The sequence below is a fragment of the Knufia obscura genome (assembly GCF_036327395.1).
Source record: "Knufia obscura strain CCFEE 5817 isolate CBS 148926 chromosome Unknown scaffold_9, whole genome shotgun sequence".
In the NCBI taxonomy this organism is placed as follows: domain Eukaryota; kingdom Fungi; phylum Ascomycota; class Eurotiomycetes; order Chaetothyriales; family Trichomeriaceae; genus Knufia; species Knufia obscura.
In genome coordinates, this window is record NW_027042695.1 from 883,314 (window position 1) to 907,367 (window position 24,054).

A 24,054-nucleotide genomic window follows, 5' to 3' on the forward strand; every position below is an offset into this window, starting at 1 on the left:
TTAGCAATAGCTCAGATCGTATACGTAAAACGATCAAGAGGCTCTTGTCCTGCATGAGGAAAGCTGTCTCGCTGTTAGATCAAGGTGTTTGAAGGACGATGAAGAAGGAACCAAGATCTTGTCGGCAATGAAGGTAGATGTGATAACACCCTGACCTCATCGTTGAGCACGCTAAGCTCAACCAATCGACAGCGAGGTCCCCTTAGTCTAGTAAAAACAACATCGAAATAACGCCACACTCCATAATCGTTAGGCAGCTGCAGGGTAAGTGAAGGTGGGGATGCCAAAGTGAAGATCTCGAGCAAACACAGTGACCTCGAAAAGACACCTCACATCGATCATGCTGGGTACTCCATGCCTTGAGGGAGTGGCTGGTACGCAACCTTCGTCTTCGGGTCAATACCTGTGTTTCGTACGATACTTTCCTTCTCTTCCTGAATAAGAGTGCAGCAACAGCACCAGAACGAGAGGCAAAAGTCGCTCACGCTGCTGCCCTCGATACCGTGTCTCTCTCGTTGTTGAGTTCTGTGAATATTGCTTAGTCATGATTCCCTATAGTGAGCGAAATACGTACCTCACAATGCATTGCAGGCAAGACTGGAAGCCGAGGCAAGCAGCACAATACCACGCACAGCACATGCCATTGCATCCACTCGTTTCACCCTTTCCATGTTCGCGATCGTATGTTTTTCCAAAGAGGAAGCTGGGAGTCGAGTCAGCAGTCAGAACCACGACAGCATCGTGGCTACATACCACGAGCACCACCATGACAAGCAACACGTGGAGAGCGGCGAAAAGCAGTCGAACAGGCCAAAAGTCCATTTGTTCCCAAACTTTGGTCCGTGGACGTGGCTATGCCCGTGCTCGTGTGAATGAGTTTGTGCAACTAATTGTGGCTTCTCGCTCATCGGTTGTGGGGCTCGATAGAACTCGGCCGGCTGTTGCGTCGTCATGTTGGACATGTTCTGCTGGGGATGGTGTACGGGGTAAGAATCTGGCGCGTGTGCGTAGTTTGGAGGTGGTGGTGAGTGAATTTGTAGAGGACCATGTGCGGACGAGTCGTCGTACGTAGGCTTCGAGTACGCCTGGTATTGTTGAGCCATTGTTGAGGTTGAAACAACTGGATTGTTTGATGTGTTTGTGTGTGGCCTGTGTGTGAACTAGGCGAGTGAAAACGACTGTGCTGAAGGACTGACGGACAGTGAAAGAATGGCTTTGCTTTCAGGAATGCAGGAGTTCGTGGAAGCAAGCAGCAACTCAACGAAGGAAGGACGGGTTCATCGTGGTCGAATTCTGTGCATGTTTATCATATGAAGATCGTTCTTGGCATACTAGTAGCAGGAGTCTGCCTGGTGCAATTTCAAGGTCATGTATGTAGCAAGCCAACTGGCCCAAAAGGGCTGACCGGTTCGATCTGTAACAGACGAAGGCTCACTAGCACTTAAGTGTTTCTCTTCGAAGAAAAACCTTACCGCATTGGGCAGTCGCATGTCGATTCCATACGACTACCACAGCGTGTAGGGCTGCAGACCGGTCAGTAACGGTCTCGCTCCTGTGTGTTGCAGAACTGCAAGTGCGATGTTCGCTCCAACAACCAGCTGCTGTCAAAGGCCGAGAAATTAAGGGGCGGATATAATTGCGCTAAGCCGAATTGGGATGACCTAAAATTAGTCGAAGTCGTTCCTTCCTTTTCGAGTTGCATATCTGTTAATACGCGACGCGATACCGTAGCTCAACGAGCAGATGGCGCCAACAGAAGAGTACTCGTTGCAAACTCAGCTTTGAAGCTACGACCCGTGTTGCTTCTCGCAGCACAGTCTCGGATGTGTGATGGAAGACGAGCTGAAAATGCGACACATCATGTAATTTCCTCTGACAGGTGCCCCTGCATAGTACCAGGGTCAAAAAGGCTGGTTCAGTCTTCGGGGAAACGCCATGTCCAGAACCTAGGGAGACTGAATAGCAGACTTGTGTTATGCCACAACTGTCCGAATTTTCTCCAGACCAGCTTGCATGGCTATATCACTTCGAGGCACATAACTAAGTTGTGGCTGACAAGCAATCAGAATGGATTTAGAGCGCCGAGGTCATCCTGAATTTGCTGCCTGTCGATAATTTCGAGATCTCGTATTGGTATATCCAGGTCAGGTGAGTACGACATCGGGGTCGGCCCACGGTCTGGGTTGCGGTAACAGCCTCCTTGGTAGAGGTCGCTTTTCTTTATCGTCACGTTGCCTTGCTTGACCTGTCTGATCTCCGTCAGAATCTCCTCGAGTAGAACAGGCATGCAATGCGATGGATCGCAGTGGCCATCAAGTTCGGCGTACACATCACGCATATACCAAACCTGGATGCGTGATCTTGCTAATTGCCTGATGAACCACTTCCAGGCAGCGAGCCCTCGCGAGGAGAAAGCGCCGACAAAGAACAAGAAGAACACCACTTTCGGTGCATTGTCTTCAACATGTTCTATGTCAGGCTGTTGGAGGTACTGTTCAAGCTCTTCGGTGTGATATCGGATCTTAGGAGAACTTGGGTCGAAAGCGATATTCGTGAGATGGCTCCACAGGTACAAAGCGACTTGGTACATCTGGACCATTCTGAAGAACTCTGCTTCAGGTAGTTGCGCGGCATCAGTGTCGAGACGGAGGATGTTGAGTCGTGCTTCTGTCTGAAGCGTTGATCCGGGCGATCTCGCGTTCCATGTGAGCGACCGGCCAAATAGCATACTTTGAAATTTGTTCCACTCTTTCTCGTCGGTCCATCTGTCTCTGTCAGGTTCGATAACATAGTCTGGATGTTCTTCTGTGATAGCGCGCTGTTTCCTCTTTATCAAAGCTGCTTTATACAAGAAAACAGTGATGAAATTGATTTTCGTCACCGCGAGCTCTCGACTGATGTCTTCCACGTCTCGTCCGTGCAGTTGCGCCACCCGCCGCAGAGCCTTGAAGTGCATATTGGCCGTCAGTCCATCTCCAAAAAGCACTGCAAGCCGGAACAAGACGACAATGGTATGGAAAACCTGGGTTGCAGCCGTCTTCTCCCGATCGAGAAGCGCTATGTTGAGGAGACCGAGAGCTTGTGTTTGGAAGCGAAACCATGTTGGCATAGGCCATAGGAGTTGTCGACCTCTTTCCGGCACAGGCGGCAAAGCGATGCCTCTGGCCCCGGATTTCAATCCCGTGAAGAAGGCCGAGGCGTAAGCTGCGATAGCAAGTGTCAGCATCTGCGATGACTGAATTTCTCCCAAATTCTCAGCCCAGTCCCACTCCGATGAGACTGCCCTAGCTAGAGGCCGGAGATGCCTACAGTACAGGAACAGTAATCTCTGCACTTCTGAGCTTGATTCTTGAAGAGGAGTAAAGGGATCAAGTGTGCCATCACTGATCACGTTTGCGTTCAGGGCGCTCCTGATCAATGACTCTGTGTATGGGACGTTCACGCTCTGGGATGTTCCTGTGATCCCATCGCTCGTGTGTACAAGAGACGTTGCGTCTTCGTTAGCATGCTGATCGTCTTTGTCATCGGGCAAAGCTTGGTGCAAGATTCGATTGATAGAAGGGTGTATTTCGAGCTTTCGGTGACCTCTGTGTTTCTTTCGATGTCGTCGAGCGAGGTGCTGTTTGATCCGCTCAAGCTCTTCTGCATTCCGCACGCCTTGCAGGTTTTCTTGATCACGGTGTACGAACAATAGCGGACGATACTGCGTAGACGGTGCAGATTTCTCTGGGGCGTCTAGAGTCTGGCTTTGTTTGGCAGAGTGCTTGTGCTGCACAATCTTCAGCGGCTGATCGGGCATCCGAAGCTGGATTTGGGAGCTCTAGTAGAAGTTGCGGGTCAGATGTAGTAGTCCATGAGACGACGCTCATCATGTGCGTGCGTTGAGCTGTGCGTATAGTTTTGGCAGGTTCTAGACAAGCTGTAGCTTTGTAGGCTGACGAATGACTCGGTAGATATACGAGCCATTTGCATATCATTAGCATATGAATTGTGTACTATCTGGCCTCAGCTGCTTGCATGTGTAAGCGAAGAACGGTGGGCTTGCTGGAGAGTCAATGTGACATAGATGGCGCAAAAGGACCAATGTCCGTTGCAGGTTAGTGATTTATGTATCAGCAACGGCGGAAGGCACGAGATGGAATCGGCTTCTGAGAAGAACAAGTAACAAGAGAATCATTATAAGTTGGTCGTCCTGTGCTTTGACTTGATCTGACACCACATGGCAAAGAAGATGACAATTTTGAGGTAAGACGGCTACACACTGAAATAGGCATGGCTTACCGAACTCGGAACTGATATGACAGGGTGTGGCCTTATCAGATCGTGACTAAGCTGAGGAAGCAGAATATTACAACCAATGTCTGTTTCATGACGCGCGGTCGTCTTCAAGATAAGGGTGCTTCGAACGACAGCCACTCACTTCGGTCCAATCTTTTCTGCTCCTCCCATGAAAGGTCTGAGCACCCCAGGTATAACAACACAGCCCTCTTCTGGTTGCCAACCATTTTCTAATATACATGCCATGACCCGCGGCACGGCCATGGCGGTTCCGTTGATAGTATGAGGAAACCTCGTGCGAGACCCGGCACGATCTTGTATGCGGGTGTTCAGTCTTCGACTCTGGTAATCAGTGCAGATGGACACGGACGTCAGCTCTCCCCAGCCTTCGTCACGGCTTAACCTCGATGGGAAGAACGCCTCGATATCGATCTTGCGGAAAGCTGAAGCACCGAGATCATTCGATGGCATTTCCAGCACACGACATGGCAGACCCAGCGACGAAAGTATCTCGGTCTGTATGCTGACCATTTCGTCAAACACCTTTGTAGAGTGTTCCGTCAAGGCTTCCTCAGTCAAATCATCGCCTGTAGGAGCATTTGTCCATGCAAACATCTCCGTTTTAGTGAACTCGTGCACCCGGTATAGACCCTTTGTATCAACGCCTCGAGCACCGGCTTCTGCACGGTAGCATCTGCTCGTGCCGATCATTTTCAGTGGGAGCTTGTCTTCGTGTATAGCCTTGTCAGCATACAGCGCCGCCAGAGGAATTTCTGCCGTAGCGGCCAGACTGCGCTTAGGCTTGCCAATATCTCTTTCTGCTTGAGCGATCTGCCATATTTGCTGCTCATCATTTGCATCTCGGGGCTGGAAGCCACACGAATCTGCGATATGTGAGTAGACTAAAGATGGCGGTGTGACCAGTTTCCAACCATGTCGCAGCGCGACAGATGAGGCATACTGTGTCAATGCCTGCTCAAGCTGAACTGCCTCGTCTAGGAAGTAGTAGAAACCCCAGCCAGTGGTCGTAGAAGCCGATGAGAAGTCGAGGATACCAAGCTCTTGTCCAATGGCTGAATGGTCGGCGCCAGCTTTCGGTTGTGGTGGGCTATTTGGGTCGTAGTTGATGTACTGCAGAACTTTGGGCACGCCGTTCGTAGGTGTCTGACTCGAAGTGAGATTCGGCAGAGCGAGAGCTAGATTCGCTGCTTCCTCTGACGCACTTTCCTGCTCTAAACTAGCATCATCTACTTGTTTCCTCAGACCCTGTATCGCCGGATATATCACTGAAGCTTCTTCATCCTTTTTCGATGCACGAGCCGCACCGAATTTCTTTTCCAGGGCTTTCAGTTCTCGTCGAGGTTGCACAAGATCTTTGTTGATATCGGAAATCCTTTGTGAAAGCGCTGCTATTGACTGCGGGCTGTGCTTGTGTCTGGTGTAGTTTCGTAGTACAGCATTTTGCGAATACAATTCCGGATTGTTCCTGATGCTTTTCAAGTCTGGGAATTGCTTGGGGGCAGTAGCAGGTCTGGCATTATGTGAGACCTGGGCATCTGATGATGCATTTCTGGTCAGTTGCCTTGAAAGCGCAACACCGCGCCGTGAACATGATAGCATTGAAGGAAGATGATTTTTGGAGATGAGAGCCGCGTCGCATCACATGCCAATTGATCTGTCCGCAGGTGGAGCTTGCCTACAACAACTTGAAGATCTCGTAGTCAGCGGAACCTTCACTTCTACTTATTCTACCAGGTGTTAGAGAAAAGCATTTCGATACATGCGCCAAATGGTATCTACGCGAGAATATGCTTCGCTAAAAGTGAAGAGACTGGTCATACACTATGAGGCCTGACCCAAGGCCTACCGAGTTCCTACCCATCTGCTACTGGACCCTACCTGTGCCTCCCAATGTCTCGATCCACTGATTACAACCCCAGCTTGCGCTTCTTGATTCTCGGTACCAAGCCCATAACAATCAGCACGCTTGCCACAATCACAGCCCACAATCGCATGTGCAGAACATTCTCGTTGAAGCCGGTCTGTGTTGCGAGACAGATGGTGACTGTTGCGAGAACAACAATGACATAGCCAGACATACGGTGATATTTGTATATCGCCTTCGCGTTGTCCACCGATCCGAACACATTGGGAAAGTAGAACTGGGCAACTCCAATCAGGAACTGCAGAAACAGCAGGATATACACCACGAGGCCCACTTTGCCATGAGTGCTCTGAAATCGTGTCTTGGGATGTGATGCCTTGTTCATCTCGATAATGACCAGTCCTGCAATGAGCAGACCCAGAGCAACGAAGTTCAGGCCTGAGTGGATGTATGTGCCCTGCACTTTCTGCTTCTGAGTCGTCGTTGGTTGGAGAAGGAGGATCGATTGGACAAGGATGAGAATGCCTGCAGAGTTGAGAAGCTACAAAAGATGGTCAGCACAATAACCTACAGCTTCAAGAGTACGTACTGGATGGTAAGAGAAGAACATGAAGTCTGCTTCGAATACAGCAGCCCAGACGAGCGCTGTCAGGATCCATGCTCCCGCTTGAGCTATCGTTGCTGTGCCTATCCCGGATAGTTAGTCAATGGCTTCAAAATTACGCCCAAGAGACTCTACCTGTGAGGACGTTCCATTGGAAGCCTTGCTCCGGCTTCTGGGTCACATCTCCAGGCCTGCCCAGAAGAGGCTCTTCTTCATCTCGTGCAGGATTGTGCTCCGGAATTCCAGTAGCGGATGCCATATTGAAATGCTGTAGTAGTACAAAAGTTGACACGAGAACGCTGCAGAAGAAAGATCAAGTGCAGAGCAGAGCAGAAGCGATTTGAATCAGATATGCCTGCTGCTTCGCGTGTATGATTAATATGAACAGTATTCTGCGGGGAAAGTCCGCATCTGAAATGTTTGAGATGACCTTCGCGCTTGAATGATTGGCCGGTGCAACTGCATGACATCCATGATCCTTCCCAACTTAAAGCTCATCTATTTCTCGTACACCTTAATGCAAGATTCAACGTGCACACGCAATAAGGTGTGCTGCCTAGCTGATCATGTGTGCTATCAGCTGTGTGACGGCTGAGACTTAGTCACCACCATCTGCGAAGGTTTGAGCTCGATCTTAATCCATTCAGGCCTTGTCAATTCCTTCACTTGACCAACGTCTCTGCAGCGTCTAGTAAGATCTCAGCTCACGATCAGTAGCAACAACATAGACTCCAAGAATCTGCTGTTATTGCAATTACATCGAATTACATTGACAGCTACCAAAGCTTCTGGGCCTACTTTGGTCACTGTAAACATTGGTACCAGACGAGCCAGATATTTTGACGAACATCTCTTCACTATTTTCACTATGATGCCTGCTACAATTACTCGTTTCACGAATATGCTCTGCCAACCTGAGGTAAAAGCGTTTATCGGTTAAAGGGCCTTCACCTGTTGCAAACAGGCAAAGAACTTTTTGTTCTAGACATTTATCAGCGTTTCAGACACACAAAAAATCTTCGACAATCTCAATATTGTTACCCGAAGATTGTGTCTCATTTCATCTCAAAACATGGCGGATCAACTCCCAACACTAGTTACACAGATTCTGGGGACTTTCGTTGGTGCATATCTCGCCACGGGACTCCTCACGTTGATCCTTTCGATCGGACAAGATTTTACCTACCTCTATCAGCTCGCCATCCATGGCTTAGTCGTGGCAGGTCTGACAGCAATCGTCGTCTACTATGCTATCAATCAAGAATGGGTACTCGAAAGCATAGGCAAGTTGCCGCCCTCGCCATCGGAGACCTCCCAGGATCCCACCCCGAATATACCCATTGAAAGCGATCAGCGTCAGCACTCAATCACCGAATACCTTACGGAGCCCGAGAAGCAAGTGTTAGCCGCCACTGAAGTCGATGACAAATCACCGATTGTTGAAGGCCACGAAACAATGCCAGCAAATACCGAATATGGTGTAGAGGGAGAAGCGGTCGCTGTAGGAGAACAACAAGCTCTCATGGCCTCGAAGCATGCAATTCAGCCGCAGCAGGGCAACGAGGTTGTTACAAAGAAGAAGAAAAACAACAAAAAGTCCAAAGTACGTATTTCAGTATAAAAAGATGGGCAGTGACTAATGGCCTCCAGGGAGAACAAAAGGCCAAGAAGCAACGTCAACGGTAAGCACATCTCTTGGCTATCGAAGCTTCTTGGCGAAGAGTGCTGACTTCGATAGAGGGGGGTAAACAAGCAAATGTGTATCCTTGATCTTGAGACCTCGGGAAGTTGATGACAAGGATGATAATGCACGATCACAGAATTCCGGCCATCAAGTTCTGGGATGGATACCAGAGAACTTACATAAGATATGTCGAACGAGCTCTGGAAGATCTTGCATGCAGGCTGTAGGGCTATTAGGTGAGGTACCTCTTATGAAGAAAATGAGGTCTGTTTCTCTAATGTGTCCCTTGGCCACTTCTCCTACTTTTCTTACTTCGCGTGATGTCGTTGTCCCAATTCCCTTGCTCTCCTTCCCAACCGCCTTACTAACCATCAGCTGAGCTCTTTCGTCCAGCAGCTGTCTTCGTGACTCGCGCAGATCGCGTCAAAACGACGCCTGCCGTTCACGATTTCCGTGCGTTTGGAACTCATATCCCTCGTGACGCCTGGGAGCTTGCTAATATCACTTGTTGCCTGGGCACCACTTTGCGGCCAGTCAAACGAGGTCGGTCGCGTCAACAATGGCAGTTTGGCAGCCTTATGTCGCCAGTCGCGTGTCCGAGTACACTCATAACTTCACCCTCACTTGGAGCCGCATCAGTGCCTTGATCAACGAGAAGCTCATACCATCATGGCGAACTCTACACCAATACTTCTTCCATCACCAAAACATCGAGCCAGAGCACACAGTTCCAGAAACTCGAACCCCGAGTCAGGAACATCTCACATCAACCACATACAACCAACCACTTACGCCTTCATGAGCGCCGAGATGTTAAGCTCGTCCTCACCATTCGATATCGACCTGACCATGGACCGGCAAACTCGGCGGAAGATACGGAGGTCGGCTGGTAGGTCTGGGGGTGTATTTCAGCTCACTGAGGATGCTAAGAATCCTTGGGACCTCGAGTACATCACTCAATATCCGTTCCAAGACAATGCCTACCTTCCTCGAGAAGCGCAGCCATTCAGCTTCTTTGACGAGAGCAGCGATGAGGAGCTGGAGAACAAAGACGAGGCATTGTTCTCTTCGCCTCCAGACAACAGCAGCGCTACATACAACCACGAGCCTCACCAAGCCAACAACGACTCCTTTGTTGAGCATCGAGCACAAAGTTCCTCACCATGTGGCTCAAATACAACACCCGAGGACGACTCCCTCCTATCAGCCCTCCCATCTCGCTTGAACGTCCGGAAAACCTCAGGTCAAAGCACATCCAGCGACGACCTCGAGCTTCCATCCTCAGTGACGCTACGCAAGCAAACGCGAGCAATCATTCAATCCGAGCTGGCCTCGAACCTATCAACCACTTCCCGACAACAAACAACACAACTCCGCTCAAACATGGACGAACTAGCATCCTACCTCGAGAAGAAACTCGCAGCAGTCCGCGGAATGCGCAGTAAAGGTAAGCCAGTACCTGCCTTCCTCAGAATCCACCCCGAAAACTCATACATAGCAACCCTGCAGGGGCGCAATCGGGCTCAAGGAATCTACAACGATAAGCGAGCTGGCGTTTCGCAGTTCTCGTTGGATGATCAGACGGCGTTGCAGAAGATAACTGGGACTGGCAATGGCGCGGTTACTGACGAAAAGCCAGAGACAACTCACCAAAAAGAACACAATGACTACTCACCGCTAGATCTCACGACTCCGAGACCAAGTAAGTTCACCGAAACAGAAGTTAGCGCCCCAGCTGAACACTTCGAGCAACAACCCGCATTCACAGCCTCCCGCTCCTCCCGTGCATCAGCACTCCAACATCCAAAGCCAGTTCCCATCGCACAATCACAACTCAACGTCGAGACACTCGCGTTCAAACCAACACGCGACCCAGCTTGGATCCCACCACGGAAACCCCTACCAGAAAGCGTGAAGAACCTTCCACCCATAGTTGATACAGAAGGCTTATCAGAGGAGCAAGGAGAGCTCACATCACCATCGTCATCTCCCAAGTTACGACGCCGACAAACGTCACCAGCGAGGTCTGCACCTGCACAATCGCGCCAACGTCCACCAATCCGCCGCGCAATAACACGCTCCTACCTCGACAGAAAGACTCTACCCCCTCCACCACCGAAGGTGCAATTCTCGGCGGCAGAGAAGGCACTCCCACCACCGAGGGTTCACTTCACACCTAACCCGACCGATCTCCCTCCTCCAGCTCCAGCTCCAGCTCCAGCTTCGGCTTCGGCTTCGCTACCAACAATACCCGAAACGACAGGTCCAGGTATCAAGACCAATAGCAAACCCCTACCGACACAACGACCTCCTGACGACACACCAGCGATCCTCCGCCCCGGTCCAAAACCCAAACCTCCAACATCTCCATCGCCGCACCCCACCCCAAAAGACCCAACTCCACCCCAAGCAGAAGCAGAAAAGCTCACCCCCGCTCAACGCTACGAAAACCTCAAACAACAAGTCGAAGACCTCTCCAGCATCACAGACCAACCCGTTACGAAACTCTGGAATCGAATACTCAAGAACAGCCCCGACAACGAAGAACGATACTCCTTAACAGCTGAACACGCTAGTCGTACTGTTGAAGCATCTCAGATCAGTGACAAGGACGAGATCAAAGGTGTAAGTTCAGACAAGGACAACAGCAGAGATGCAGATCGGCAGATAAACTACGTGGCCGTGGCCAAAGGAGACAGCGTGAGAAAGGTCACGTACCAGGTGCCTAAGAACACATTCATGGTGGAGCACTTGTGTGAGGAGTGTGGGGCTGAAGACGAAGAAGAGAAGCGGAAGAGACTGAAGAGGGAGAGTACGTTGAGGGCTCTTGAGGGGAGGGGGAGGTATGCTGAGAGGGGTGGGGAGAAGTCTTAGATGAACAGGACAGACGGAGTACTAGATGACGCGGCGAGATGAGCAGACTGCTGGCCGGTCTTCAAGGGCGGATACTCGATTTTTTTTGCCGGAGTTAGAGATCGGTTGAGCGATGTTTGATACACGGTAAGAATACCATTGAGAGCTTCGACCGAGTTCTAGGCTCGCACGAAATATATCGTATTACAATTTAATGAAACAATCCAATGACTGAAAGCTAATGAAACAAACTCATAATACATTACTTTACTTCTTTCATCCCTAAAACCCAAAGCTATCCAACAAAGAGTCCGCACTAGGCTCCGTGAACTGCGTAGGCGGTGGCTTCGCCTTTGGCTTTTCATCCTTGTCTTTGTCTTTCTCCGCGGTCGTGACATCCTTCATTATCGCCGCCTCATCCGGCATGAGCCAGTCGTCAAGAGCGCTCTTCTGACCAGCTTCCATACTGCTCGGCACATGCTGTTCAACGACGGAAGCAGACTCTTCTTGAACCTTGACATCCTGCCACTCCACAAACTCCCATGTAGCAACGAGCTGTAGCGCCAGCAAGTCCATCCCTGCTCTGGTGTACCAACTGACACAGCGCATAACAAAATTCCATTCCTGCTTCGGTGTGATCACCTCTTCCGTCCATTGTCCTGCTGTGACCAATTTCGTCCGCAGTTGCTTGTACATATTGATGAGCAGAGTAGGTTCATTTGCGTGGTAGCTCATAGCTTCAAACGGCATATTCAGTTTCTTTTGCTCGTCAGACTCTGACGCTCGTCGATTCTCAAACTGCGTCGCGAGGAGAACATCGATCGGCTTCACAATGTATTGTAGCGCCTGGACCCAATCTTGCCGGTAAGTACAAGCCCAGGTAGCCAACCATCGTGCTTCGTGGGTATCGACAGCTAGATCAAGTACAGACTGGCCCGACAGACCACTCATCACCTTCTCTTGCACAGCAGAATCACCCTGCCACACCCTTGTTATGGCAATGGCAAGCTGAACATCATGTAGCTGGTTGACGCAGACATTAACAGCATCACCTAGAGCGCCGCCAAGTAAGAAGAATGCAGCCGCGTACTCGAAGCGTCGCCTCGACAACAATGCGTATGCGTTCTTCAAAGCGGTTGACTTCCATCTTTGTTCTCTGAAGTCGTGAGCAAGCAGCTTCAATGTGTTCTCCCTCTCTCGTACCCCGACAGTCCTGCGCCAGAGGGATTGCAGTATCGCTTTCTTGTCTAGTGCCAAATAGTACAAGCTGCAGTCGACAGGGTTTCGATCGTCGGAATTGCGGTTGTACTCTGCTCGTGCTACGGACTCGAAGTAGGTCTTCAGGATTTCGAGGTCGGATATCCAAAGGAAAACGCCAAGAGACTTTGCAGTCGCCCAGGTGAATTTTGTGTTGCGTTCTTCTAGATGAGAGTCGATGAAGTGTAGCAGGGCTTCTTGTGTGTTCGATAGTGACGCGTGGACGATTGCTGCGTATGGTAGTGGTTCAATGTGCGGTTTAGATGGATCGGGCTTGCCGAGGGCTCGGAGGAAGTGATAGACATATGTCAACGAGGCAGGATCCAACGACATCTGCTCTTTCATAAGTTCGACAGTCACACCGAGGAGCCCCTGCAGGTCTTTGTGCTGGGACACTGGTAATTGCCAGGAAGCAATATTGGATACGTTCTTCCCGATTAGACTTTGTGCATCTTCGAGCTCGAATTGTGTTTCGGAATCCTGTTCGGATGACTGTACATGTCCATTTGTCAAAACCTTCTGCTGCGGTTTCCTCATCAGGCCTCCGAAGTAGGATTCGTCATCTAACGAGATAGCTTCGCCTTGTGTTAGAAATCTCAGCTCATTGTACAGGCTTTCAAGTATGGCTAGGGCAGAAGGGTAGTGACCGACTTGAAGCAATTTTCCAAGGATTTCAGGGTTGAACGCTGGTAGGGTGCTGTTCCGCAGACGAAGCTGCATTAGTGTACTAGTGTCGTGATTGCTCTGCTTGTCAGGGCCGGACGCTCCTGCATCGTCACGACTATCCTCCACATCGAAAGTCAGAATCTGGTTGCCGAGTCCAACAGCAATCTGGCAAGGTTCGAGCCAACACAAAGACCCGATGACATGGCTGGAATGTCTTCTCGTAGGAATAATTTGCTGCAACTTCCATGGCAGCACGTCTGTATCCATGGCGTACCTTCGCTGGCCGACGACCACAATGTTGTACGCAAATTGCACCGCAAGCATTACGAAGCCGTCATGCATCGTATGCCAATAAAGCTCCTGAATCGAGTCCAGGTCACTAAATGTGTGAACAAACTCGCATGATCCCTGATCCACGTCCCAGATAGACATTGTCCGGCAGTCCGCGTGTGTAAGTGCAAGGAGCCGACCATACAAGCAAGACACGATGTTTGACACCCTGACACGAGTAGCTAGACGGGATTTGAGACTTAGAGAACCGTTTTCATCTTTCACTGAGGTGCCGAAGACCTGGACAAGGCCACTTTCTGACCTTGAAAACATGCACCCAAGATCCCCGATGAACGGCGTCTTTGGGACTGCACATAGTTCGACCCAATCGTCTTTCTGCAATTCGGCGAAATGAAATTGTCTCGTACAGGCAAGAGGCTTATGGTAGCCATTGGGCTCAGCACTGGTCGACGTACCCGGCAAGTAGATATCGTACCGTTCCACATGCCCATTCTCGAAGAGCACGAGGATGTGTCGTTTTGGTGAGTCAGGAAAACCGGATGGCAACTGCTGGAGACATTTTGGGTTGGCTTGATCGAGCGCCTGCCGGCTAAGCAGTAGCGCCTTCATACTGCGCAAGTCCCACAGTGATACTGCGTGTGAATGCAAGAGCACCGCAATATCATGCCTATTTAGCAACACTGCGTCTAAAACCGCTGATTCGGCTTGAGCCTCAGATGACCGTACCAGGGCATCTGTTTTCGTTTGCGTCCATAGGATGACCTGTTCCTCGTCCGTCAAAGATAGGAAACTTCTCGAGTCAGAAGCTGATACCATTCGATCAACCGCAGAATCGTGTCCTGACCAACAGGCGACATGCCGAGTTCGTTGCGGCTTTGCTGCCGTATCGAAGAAGTCGACAAAGGAGCCCTGATACCAATCAATCTGACCAGAAAAGGAATGGACAAGAATGCATAGCGAGGCAGAGATATCGTTGTTGGCGAAAGCATGAATTTGAGCATAATCGTCAATGTCATTCTCAGACGGCAAGGCGAAGTCGACTCCGTCTACTAGAGCCAGATTGAACTTCTCGGCAGGCAACTTGTTCTTCAGACCAGCGTTTTCTATACCCCAAGAGGACATATGACCTAAACCATCCAGAATAACGCAGACTTCTGGGGCACGATTCGCAATCTCGACGAGATGCTCGAGGGCGTGGTCTGTGCCCTGGCGATAGGTCTGGAGGGCTCTTTCTGCTGCGCGAGCTAGGTCTCTGCTTGCTATGATAAATGATGTCCTGCTCTTGCTGACTGAGCCCATGCTCAGTCTTCGAGGTTGTATCGACATATTGGCATCGATGGTCGCAATCTTCTGCAATGTTGTGTAGGCATGGTGGTCTGAATGAGCCCAGACGCGGATTTGGTTGTCTGAACACGTGGTATAGAGGAGGTTCTCGAGGTTCTGTTCTTGATGCCACGACCTTCGCCATGACAAGCTGGTCACAGTGGACGGATGGGGAAGGTAAGAAACATCAAATCTAGTGCTGTCTTGTTCGTATGACAATCTTCTCCAAATCTTGACTATGCGGTCGTGGATGCCGCAAGATGCGATCAGTCCTGCATCAGGTGAGAAGCATGCAACAGACACTGGCGTGCTCAGATCCGAAGACCATATCGCTTGTGGGTTCTCTTCAGCAGCCAAGCTCCATAAGGTCAGACGTTGACCGCCAACAAGAAGGTCGTTGGCCGAGCCCCAGGAAATATATGCTATGGTCGCTTCATCTTCCGTGGTAAGGGTATATACCCGATTCCAGCGCAGGTCGCCATAGTCTCTCCCGAGAGGCTGATATACGTAGACGGCGTTGTTGTCGCAGGTAGCGATCTGGCCTGTCTCCTCCTCGATCGTTACCGCAAAGAGGTCGTCAGCATCGTCAACGACAATCGACTGTAATATCTCCCGTCTTCCATTGAATACAATGACAGTGTTTCCTGACACATATGCCTATTAGCGTAAGCAGGATATCCGAAATAGGAATACGAAGCACTCACGACTACGCGGAGGCCGTCCCAATTGACTGTGCTCAATGCCTGTCTGCTTGGCTGGGGACGGCCTGGAAGGATACTGCGCATGAGGCGAGTCGAGGGATTGTCTGTCAATCTGCAGGCCGCGACATCGAGAACTTGACACAAGTTTCAAGCAATCCGGAGCCAGGTCACGACTTGTCGAGTTTCCTGTCCCTACCCTCGAGGACGCGATCGATGCGAGCACTATCTACATCATCCTGCAGGGCAGTCTCGCTCACGTGACGTCGCGTGCAGCGCGCCTTCCTTCGTCGCGTGTTAATTACGTTGACTTTCCGGTGCCTGATTTACGAATGTGACAATTCAACGATTTTCACGAGGTGCACTCCTAATGAATGCAGAGGTCGCAGCACTCCTTCCTCCAGGTTGTCCGCTTTTCAAAGTTCTGCTAACCGTCGCGAAAGTTATAACGCTGTTACCGCCTGAAAGAAATCGTTACTCATCCTTTCAACGCAGCGATGGCGGCTCCCCAAAAGACGTTCATACCTTTGGAGAACAATCCACTGGTCATGACGCAACTTGCTCACAAGCTCGGCCTCTCGACTGACCTAGTATTCCATGATGTCTTTAGCCTGACTGACCCCGACCTCGTTGCCCTCCTCCCGAGGCCCGCCCAAGCATTGCTATTCGTCTATCCAGGCACTCCAGAAGCAGAGGAATTTCACTCCAAGCAGTACGACCGAGAATCCGAATATGATGAAGCAGGAGACAAACCAGTCCTATTCTACAGGCAGATCATCACCCATGCTTGCGGATTGATTGGACTCTTGCACTGCGTCACAAATCCAACGAGATCCCAGATAGTTCCCGCAAGCGACCTCGATAATCTCATCAAGCAAGCCTTACCACTCAAGCCGGAAGCTCGCGCTCAGCTATTGCACGATTCAGATATTCTCGAAGCCGCTCATGATGCAGCTGCCCACATGGGTGATACGGAGGCCCCCCCACGAGGCGAATGCCCTGACTATGCATTCATTGCCTTTGTCAAGGGCTCAGATGGGCACTTGTACGAACTCGAGGGTCGAAGAAAGGGGCCGGTCGATCGTGGACTGCTGCCAGAAGATGCGGATGTCCTCAGTGAGCAGGCACTCAAAGCTGGGCCTCTGCCCTTCATCGAACGTGAGAAAGGGTGGGGTGGAAATGGAGGTTTCAGTTGCACAGTCCTGGCAAACAAGTTTGAATGATCAGAATGAAGGGTGTTTGGCAGCGATAAGAGGCAGCATGAAAAGCGAAGCAAAATACCAGATGAGCGACGATAAATACGTCGTTGGTTCCTAACATTGATCGAGCAGAAACAAGCAGATAAAACACGTTTGGAGCCTACCTGTGCCATCTGAGCTTAACGAGGTTCTAGTGTTCAAGGTCTTTGATTCGTGCTGTTCAAGACGAAAGTGTTCCAGGCGATCGGCAGGTCTTGTAAGCAGTCCTGTCTTGCAGTGGAATCTGTTGATCAGGAGTTGAGATCAAGTGGGAGGTTATATCCTCACGTAACATGCAATGAAGCAATCAAAATACTGAGATACTTGTATCACGATATTGATGCTCATGTCCCTCTTCGTAATTTTTCGTTTTATTCACCATAATATTCGACACTATCGCTAGCTCGGCAAACTTGCACGATATATTCGGGTTTTCTTCGGCAGTGACTGCCTTCTCCATCAACGCATCAGTGACACTTTTCGAAGTACCAGTCGCACCCAGATGTCGCAACTGTAATAGCACATTGATACTCGCCCAGTGTCAGCCAAGCTCGTCGCTTTATTCTCTACTGGTGAGTAAGATCATACAATGGCTGAAAATCTGCTGAAGAGGCCGCACCCTGAAGACGAAGATGCAGCCAACAAAAGATCACGATCGAACAATGGTTCTCCACGTCCCGCGACTCCGTCGCAGGCAGGCGGAAGACCAGATATCAGTGCTGCCGTCGCGGCTGCCAGAGCGAAGGCCGAAGAGATAAAGAAAAGACTCGCAAAGAGTGGCCCAGCTGCACCATCCCCACCACCAGCAGCTGCGTCAGCGCCAGCATCAAGCGCAACAAGTGATCGCATTGCCCAACTAAAAGCGCGAGTCGCGGCTGCTACCTCTCGATCCAAGGAGTTGGCACAAAGCAAACCCTCGATACCAAGTCCACCAGTCTACCAGGATGACTACGGAAGAGCGCGAGGTGGTCTTGACATCGGCCTCCACCCAGCGCTCCAAGAAAATGCTCAACAAGATCGTCTCAACAAAAACAGACCCGGTCAAGGCAGATATCCGGGTCAGAAGGCAAAACAAGAAGAACAGAAGAAAGCCCAACTCGACCTCTCAGCACCCACGCTCGAAGAACTAAAGACAAATCCCTACTTCGACACCTCCATCAGCGTCAAAAATGCCTCCGGCAAAGGCCGTTCCTCCCGCCAGCTCATCTTCAACCAACAGGGCAAATACATCGCCCAAGCCGCCGCCCTCCGCCGCCAAGCCCAACTAGAAGACATGAAACGGCGCATCGCAGAACGAGCCCGACAAGCCGGAATAGACGAAGATCCCTCCGAGAAAGCCTTTCTCGTTCCCAAACCCCCCGAGATAGAATGGTGGGACGAAGGTCTAGTAAACGGCTCATCCTACGACGCCATTTCCGACCCCTCAAATCTCAAGATCGATACCCCAGACAGCATAATAACAATCTACATCCAACACCCCGTCCTCATCGAGCCACCACAGGAGAAAATCGTGCCCGCCGCGAAACCAATGTTCCTTACCGCGAAAGAACAGGCTAAACTCCGACGGCAACGCCGCATGGCAGATCTCAAGGAGAAACAAGCCAAGATCAGACTTGGTCTTGAACCGCCTCCACCACCAAAAGTCAAGAAGAGTAATCTCATGCGTGTGCTAGGCGAACAAGCGATTCAGGATCCGACGGCCGTCGAGGCACGGGTAAACAAGGAGATCGCGGAGCGCAAGGATGCACACGAGACGGCTAACCAGGAGAGAAAACTTACGAAAGAGGAACGGGCGGAGAAACTTGAGAAACAGCAGGCTGAGGATGCGGCTAAGGGGATACATGTGCGCGTGTATAAGATTGATAGCCTCGCGAATGGGAAGCATAGATTCCAGGTGGGCAAGAACGCGGAACAGAATGCGTTGACTGGGGTGTGCATTATGCATCCGAAGATGAATCTTGTTGTTGTTGAGGGGGGTGAGCATTCGATTAGGTTCTACGACAAGTTGATGCAGAATCGGATTAAGTGGACGGAGATGGAGGCGCCGAGTGCGCTGAGGGAAGGGAATAGAGAGGCACAGGCTAAGTGGCTTGAGGCTGAAGATGAGAATGGCGAGTTGAGAGATTTGAGTCTGAATAAGTGTGAGCTTATCTTTAGTGGGGAGGAGAAGGCACGCGGGTTCAGGAAGTGGTTGGGTGCACGGGTGTGTGAGAGTGATAGTCAGGCGAGGGATGTGCTTGCGCGGGCGAAGATGGACAGTTTTTGGAGCGTGGCGAAGAACTTGAAGAGGGAGTTTTGAGTGAGCCTTTATCCATGGACGACGATGTACAAGACCAGTTCGAAACTTCTTCTATCACATTCTTCCGGCTGTACTCTATCCCCTCGGTCCTTGACTCTCCGGGATGTGACATGATCAGAAGGAAAGATTCTTGTCTCGCTGCCTGGAGATCAAGAGACATCAAGTGTGCCACCAACTTGGGCGAAGGGGCTTGTCTCGAAAGCATACACGACAGGCTTGGGGATCAATGCAACCGGGCCACTTCGTGCATGAGATTCGCACAGGAGCAGTCGAGGACTCGCCTCTGGTAAGAGCCATGTCCAGAAAATCGATGGAAGTTTATGGCTTGCTAACGTAGCTCGTGGTCCTTCTCCGTGTTGCCATCTTGTGGCATCAGCCGCCATAATGTCCATTCATACTGGTTTCCGAAATCCAATCGCATAACCTCGCATCAAGTACTACCACGATTCAGGTATACCATCCAATGTCCTCACCGTCCATTGCTCGCCATCATTAACCATGTTTCTAGATAACAGTCTATAACCTGCGCCGTTTCATTTCTTCGGAGCTGTATCGTCTCTCGGTTCCCAAGGGGCAGCTCTTTCAGTACATGGCGACTGCTCTTCTAATATGCGGCAACAACACAAAAGCCTCAGTCATCGCTGGTCCTTCCATTGCTCCTCCTTCTCTTCTCCTTGAATCTCGACTTTCTTACTGATATGTTTGTCGTCAACGTCGCCTTCGTCACTAGAGGATGTATCGCGCTTGTGTTTCAAGCTACCGGGAGGCATGTCATCCAATGGCACAAGAGTTGGCGACATTGGGATGTCCTCATCAACAGGCTCGGCTGGTGGTGTGGCTGCTTCAGACAAGGTATCGACAATCTCCTCTGTGTCGTTGTAGGTATTCAACTTTTCCTCGAGTGTCGTCAACGCAACCTTCTGTCTGGCAATCCAGTCCATTGGTTGTATTGCTCTAGCCTCTACCTTCTCGTCGATAGTTTGGAGCACAGTGCGAGGACGCTTGATCTCAGTGGCTGGCCTGTCTTATGTGTGTGCTAGCATGCGCTGACTCAATAGTGCTGCTCGCTCATTTGAGTAGCCACTTACATGGCAGACGGCACGGTAACCAAGTGGGAGGTTTGATTCTTGTAGCAGCTCATTACGTGGACCAGAGAAGGCTTCGGGATCTTCGTCCTCTTCGAAGAGTCGACAGACCTCGTGGTACTGACGTCTAAAGAACTGGCTTGTAAGCGGATTCCGAGTGCTGGAGCCATGATAGGCTATGGGAATTAAGGATTCTAAGTGGGATGATGTGCCGCTTGTTCATTGCAGTATTGTGAGACGTGAGGTTGATCTAAGGTGATCAGGTCAACCAAAGTGAGTCATACGGCTGCTGATTTGCGTTGTTCAGTGAACTAAAAACGCGATACAGTGAGGTGACGCAGAAGTCCTGCGATGAAGGTTGCGGCCTCGAAGGTTGAGACTGAAACCTTCACTTTTGCTTTGATCTCGTGATCAGCACACCAAACATTCTCTGCTATCTGCATGCGACCTTCTCCTTCACCTGCCGTCACTCTCTAGTCCTCCACAATTGTTCATCTCTCTCAACTTCGCAGCCGTGGCCTTAGCAGATCGTACTCTTATCAGTCGTCAAGCTGACCACTGATACCCACGATGCCTCCTCGACGTGCAGCGACTACGCGACACTACACGTTCGAAATACCCCAAGGTGTTCCTGACTATGAGTCGTCAGAGTTCGAGTATCCTGGTCGTTCGCACAGGTAAGCACTCACACCGAAGCAGTACAGTGACCCGACTAACACTCTCACTCAGCACGAAGTAGACCAAGCGCTCCAGTGGTTAGGCCAAACGCGGTAAGGCTAAAAGAAAGAACCAGGACAAGCAAGATTCAACGGATGGACCATGGTTCGGACAACCAGCCTTTGAGGAAGCGAAGGTCAGCATATCCTGCTATCTAGAACCATAATGAAGCATATATTTACTGCTTCACAGCCAGTCACAGAAGAACACTGCTTCCGCTCCTGAAGCCGCGCAAGAGGCTCCTGAACCAGCTCAACGAGCCGAAGTCCCTAGTAAATCTCGTCCGAATATACTTCAACGCAGACAAGCAAACATCAGCAACTGGGATCTACAAGACACTTCGATGGCTGCAGCAGACGTCAAGCTGGGGCTCTACGTCTTGTCTCAACTATATCCTTGGTGGACATCGAATCAGCTCCTCATCTGTACAAGTACGAGAAGCTTGGAAGCATCATCAGTGGCATCATAGTCACGGACAAGGTCACGCCTACTCGATCTTGAGCCGATCAATGGCAGGCTTGGCTCCGGGAACGACCTCGACATGGCAAGGGGTTTTCAATTCACAGGATGGCAGAGCACCCCTTAGCAGGAGGAAATCCGGCCTCCAGGTACTATATTAGTAATGAGACTAATCCAGCGAACCGCGTTAAGAGTCAATATTACACCGAGGAGGTACTATTTCAACACGATGAGTTCGTCAACAATATAGCCATATCTACATGTGTTCTGAAGAAGGATCTCGACATCCAGAGCAAAGTTCCTTTCGAGATTCAAGGACCACAATATCTACCTTACCTTTCGCCCGAGTCGCAAAGCGACCGACCAGCCGTTGAGAACTGCAAGGCCACAGTCACTAAAGCCTTCATCAGAACGAGAAACGAAGAACTCATGGTTGTGCGAGAATTCTATTACTTTGATGCGGTGACGGGGGAGATGAAACAGCGAGCCATCGAGTTTGCGGTGAACAAGCTTGATACACGAGAATCCGTGGTGGATGCCTCCCAACGTCTCACAAACTCTTACGCCCAAAGATGCCCCAGTCGAGACACACGCGAGCTCATCAGACACATATCTACCGAAGACAGAGCTCGGTATTGCCGTGCCTTCAAGGTGTCTCATCATGTTGTGTCTTGATGCAGGCTAGAATGCTCACTGGGGCCAAGAAGAAGGCTCAGACTGCCTACCATATGTCCCATTTCGTTGGAGAATGGAGCAGAAGCAAAGATGGCCACATGGTCTTGATCAACTTGACACTCAGGAGCTTTAGTATGGCAGGATATCATGCCCCTCCTGAGGACATAGTGGATTTCAAGGAGGGGAAAGATCGCAAGGGGGTATTATGGTCTGATATCGAGTCTGGCGTGCTCCTCAGATATAAGAACCAACGTCTAGGACTGTCACTAGGGCTCTTGGAATCGACCGTATGTCGGACTGCTTGTTGCTGCTCGGGCCTGAGCATTCATCACTTATGACATGCAGATGTCCTCCCGACATGATTCTGTGGTATCTGTCAACGCTCAGTCGAAAGCTGCAGTCTCGCGAGGGCTCACTGAGAAGCTCGGTGTGCCTCGTTCGTGTCTGCCGTGGCTCGCGCAAATTCAAAGAACTGCATCACTTGCTCCGTTAGTGCCTGGCACTTGCCTGTGTAGAAGCATTGTTCCTTCCAAGGATATGCAGAACAACTTGCCGCGACTCGAAATTGGTCAACCCAAATCAATTGGAATTAGGCAACGAGGCACATCTGGCCTATGTTTCAAGCCTGGCTGTATTGATGTCGAAAGCGGAGTGTACTTCCCATCCATGGCGCGCCTAAATACTCCTCTTCCGCCTCCATGCATCTCAATCATGTTTATGCCTTACCTCCTTTCCTGTCTAATCCTGCCGCTGCCTCTTAGGCCCATGGCCCCAATCACCACCATTCATATTCATCTGATTCATGCCTTGAGCACCACCCTGCCCAAACATAGCCGGGTTGAACTGTGCATTACCGAATCCCTGCGGTCCCATCCCGCTCATCATAGGATTCATACCCATCATCGCCATGTTCATCCCCATCATGGGCATTGCAGAATTGCCCATCTGGCCACCCGGTCCACCTCCTCTTCCACCTCTATTGTTGAAATTACCGCGCATACCGCCTCCACCCCTCTGATTAAAGCCACCTCCACCACCATTGAAGTTATTCATCATACCCATATTCGGCTGGAAATTCTGATTGTTAAATCCACCACCATTCTGCATCGGCCCGCCACTGAAATTGCGGTTCTGATTATAACCATTCTGGTTCTGATTCTGATAGCCTCCCCTCCCCGCATACCCACCCCGCCCTCTAAATCCGCTGTTCCCCCTATACCCACCCTCACCCTGCGACGGCGGCCCAGAATACGGCGTCGACCCCGCCCTCTGCGATCTCTCCTCCTTCGTCCTCGCAGGCGCGTCCTTGGGCAACGTCTTAAACGGATTACTCCCCGCATTCGTGAAGATAACCTGGAACTTCCTCGTGCTGCTCGGCCCAGTCGTCAACGTATCAATCTTGTGTTTCAGTGCTGTTGAGGCTTGCGGAGACGAGAAATCAACGAATGCTTGTCCTTTGCTCTTGCCGTTGACTTTGTGTTCGCTGAAGGTTATGTCGCGGAGTTCGTCTTCGCTGCCGGCTTCGGCGGCCCATTCGCGGATGTCGTCTTCTGTCGTCCACCAGTGGAGGTCGGAGATTAGGAGGGCGTTTGTTGCGCCGGCGTCGATGCGGCGTTCGTCGGATTCGCCTTTGCGTTTTGTGCCTTGTTGGATGGTAGAACGGGGTTTGGTGTCTTCGTTTTCTGGGTGTTTCGAGTTGTCTGCTTTGGTGTCTGCTGTTGCGGCGGACGTGGAAGGTGCTTCGGATTCTTGCTTCGCTTTTGGTTCAGAGGGTGCTTTCGAGATGTCTACTTGATTTTGTTTCGTTCTTTTCTCACTCTCTTCCTTGATGTATGCTTTGCTGTCTTCGTCCATGCCTTCGCCGTCGCCGTAGATGTCGATGTCGAAGTTATCGTCGTCGGCCATTGTTCTGGTAAGGGTGTAGATACTATTATGATTAGAGACTCCGCTGCTGTCGGTGAGTTCTTCCTAATCTTCTAGACAGATATTCTGTTTGAGTTGACAGTATGTGATTGAGCTGTCTGACTTGTGCCTATGCACAG

General features: G+C 50.6%; 12 protein-coding genes across 12 annotated transcripts; 5 read left to right on the forward strand and 7 right to left on the reverse strand.

Annotated features, from left to right (window-relative positions):
- Nucleotides 1-338: 338 nt before the first annotated feature.
- Nucleotides 339-1,103, reverse strand: PMZ80_007661 (uncharacterized protein; the record flags this gene model as incomplete). Its single annotated transcript, XM_064876067.1, has 4 exons — nt 339-434; nt 486-525; nt 575-703; nt 754-1,103. 4 exons carry the CDS (start codon nt 1,101-1,103, stop codon nt 339-341), a joined length of 615 nt encoding a protein of 204 aa, XP_064728331.1.
- Nucleotides 1,104-2,062: 959 nt separating this feature from the next.
- PMZ80_007662 (uncharacterized protein) lies at nt 2,063-3,799 on the reverse strand (the record flags this gene model as incomplete). Its single annotated transcript, XM_064876068.1, has 1 exon — nt 2,063-3,799. One exon carries the CDS (start codon nt 3,797-3,799, stop codon nt 2,063-2,065), a length of 1,737 nt encoding a protein of 578 aa, XP_064728332.1.
- A 617-nt stretch (nt 3,800-4,416) lies between these two features.
- On the reverse strand, nt 4,417-5,898 carry DIA4 (Serine--tRNA ligase, mitochondrial; the record flags this gene model as incomplete). The annotated part of the gene is made up of 1 exon (XM_064876069.1): nt 4,417-5,898. The coding sequence occupies one exon, from the start codon at nt 5,896-5,898 to the stop codon at nt 4,417-4,419; it is 1,482 nt and encodes a 493-aa protein (XP_064728333.1).
- A 308-nt stretch (nt 5,899-6,206) lies between these two features.
- On the reverse strand, nt 6,207-7,026 carry PMZ80_007664 (uncharacterized protein; the record flags this gene model as incomplete). Its single annotated transcript, XM_064876070.1, has 3 exons — nt 6,207-6,704; nt 6,753-6,850; nt 6,903-7,026. 3 exons carry the CDS (start codon nt 7,024-7,026, stop codon nt 6,207-6,209), a joined length of 720 nt encoding a protein of 239 aa, XP_064728334.1.
- Nucleotides 7,027-7,839: 813 nt separating this feature from the next.
- On the forward strand, nt 7,840-8,515 carry PMZ80_007665 (uncharacterized protein; the record flags this gene model as incomplete). Its single annotated transcript, XM_064876071.1, has 3 exons — nt 7,840-8,370; nt 8,418-8,449; nt 8,506-8,515. The coding sequence occupies 3 exons, from the start codon at nt 7,840-7,842 to the stop codon at nt 8,513-8,515; spliced, it is 573 nt and encodes a 190-aa protein (XP_064728335.1).
- Nucleotides 8,516-9,120: 605 nt separating this feature from the next.
- PMZ80_007666 (uncharacterized protein) lies at nt 9,121-11,325 on the forward strand (the record flags this gene model as incomplete). Its single annotated transcript, XM_064876072.1, has 1 exon — nt 9,121-11,325. The coding sequence occupies one exon, from the start codon at nt 9,121-9,123 to the stop codon at nt 11,323-11,325; it is 2,205 nt and encodes a 734-aa protein (XP_064728336.1).
- Nucleotides 11,326-11,586: 261 nt separating this feature from the next.
- On the reverse strand, nt 11,587-15,626 carry RAV1 (regulator of (H+)-ATPase in vacuolar membrane; the record flags this gene model as incomplete). Its single annotated transcript, XM_064876073.1, has 2 exons — nt 11,587-15,498; nt 15,546-15,626. The coding sequence occupies 2 exons, from the start codon at nt 15,624-15,626 to the stop codon at nt 11,587-11,589; spliced, it is 3,993 nt and encodes a 1,330-aa protein (XP_064728337.1).
- Nucleotides 15,627-16,036: 410 nt separating this feature from the next.
- Nucleotides 16,037-16,762, forward strand: YUH1_1 (ubiquitinyl hydrolase 1; the record flags this gene model as incomplete). The annotated part of the gene is made up of 1 exon (XM_064876074.1): nt 16,037-16,762. The coding sequence occupies one exon, from the start codon at nt 16,037-16,039 to the stop codon at nt 16,760-16,762; it is 726 nt and encodes a 241-aa protein (XP_064728338.1).
- A 604-nt stretch (nt 16,763-17,366) lies between these two features.
- prp3 (U4/U5/U6 small nuclear ribonucleoprotein prp3) lies at nt 17,367-19,076 on the forward strand (the record flags this gene model as incomplete). Its single annotated transcript, XM_064876075.1, has 1 exon — nt 17,367-19,076. One exon carries the CDS (start codon nt 17,367-17,369, stop codon nt 19,074-19,076), a length of 1,710 nt encoding a protein of 569 aa, XP_064728339.1.
- A 635-nt stretch (nt 19,077-19,711) lies between these two features.
- On the reverse strand, nt 19,712-20,331 carry PMZ80_007670 (uncharacterized protein; the record flags this gene model as incomplete). The annotated part of the gene is made up of 2 exons (XM_064876076.1): nt 19,712-20,096; nt 20,165-20,331. 2 exons carry the CDS (start codon nt 20,329-20,331, stop codon nt 19,712-19,714), a joined length of 552 nt encoding a protein of 183 aa, XP_064728340.1.
- Nucleotides 20,332-21,566: 1,235 nt separating this feature from the next.
- On the forward strand, nt 21,567-22,012 carry PMZ80_007671 (uncharacterized protein; the record flags this gene model as incomplete). Its single annotated transcript, XM_064876077.1, is given in 2 exon segments — nt 21,567-21,570; nt 21,588-22,012. 2 exon segments carry the CDS (start codon nt 21,567-21,569, stop codon nt 22,010-22,012), a joined length of 429 nt encoding a protein of 142 aa, XP_064728341.1.
- Nucleotides 22,013-22,750: 738 nt separating this feature from the next.
- PMZ80_007672 (uncharacterized protein) lies at nt 22,751-23,917 on the reverse strand (the record flags this gene model as incomplete). Its single annotated transcript, XM_064876078.1, has 1 exon — nt 22,751-23,917. One exon carries the CDS (start codon nt 23,915-23,917, stop codon nt 22,751-22,753), a length of 1,167 nt encoding a protein of 388 aa, XP_064728342.1.
- Nucleotides 23,918-24,054: the final 137 nt, after the last annotated feature.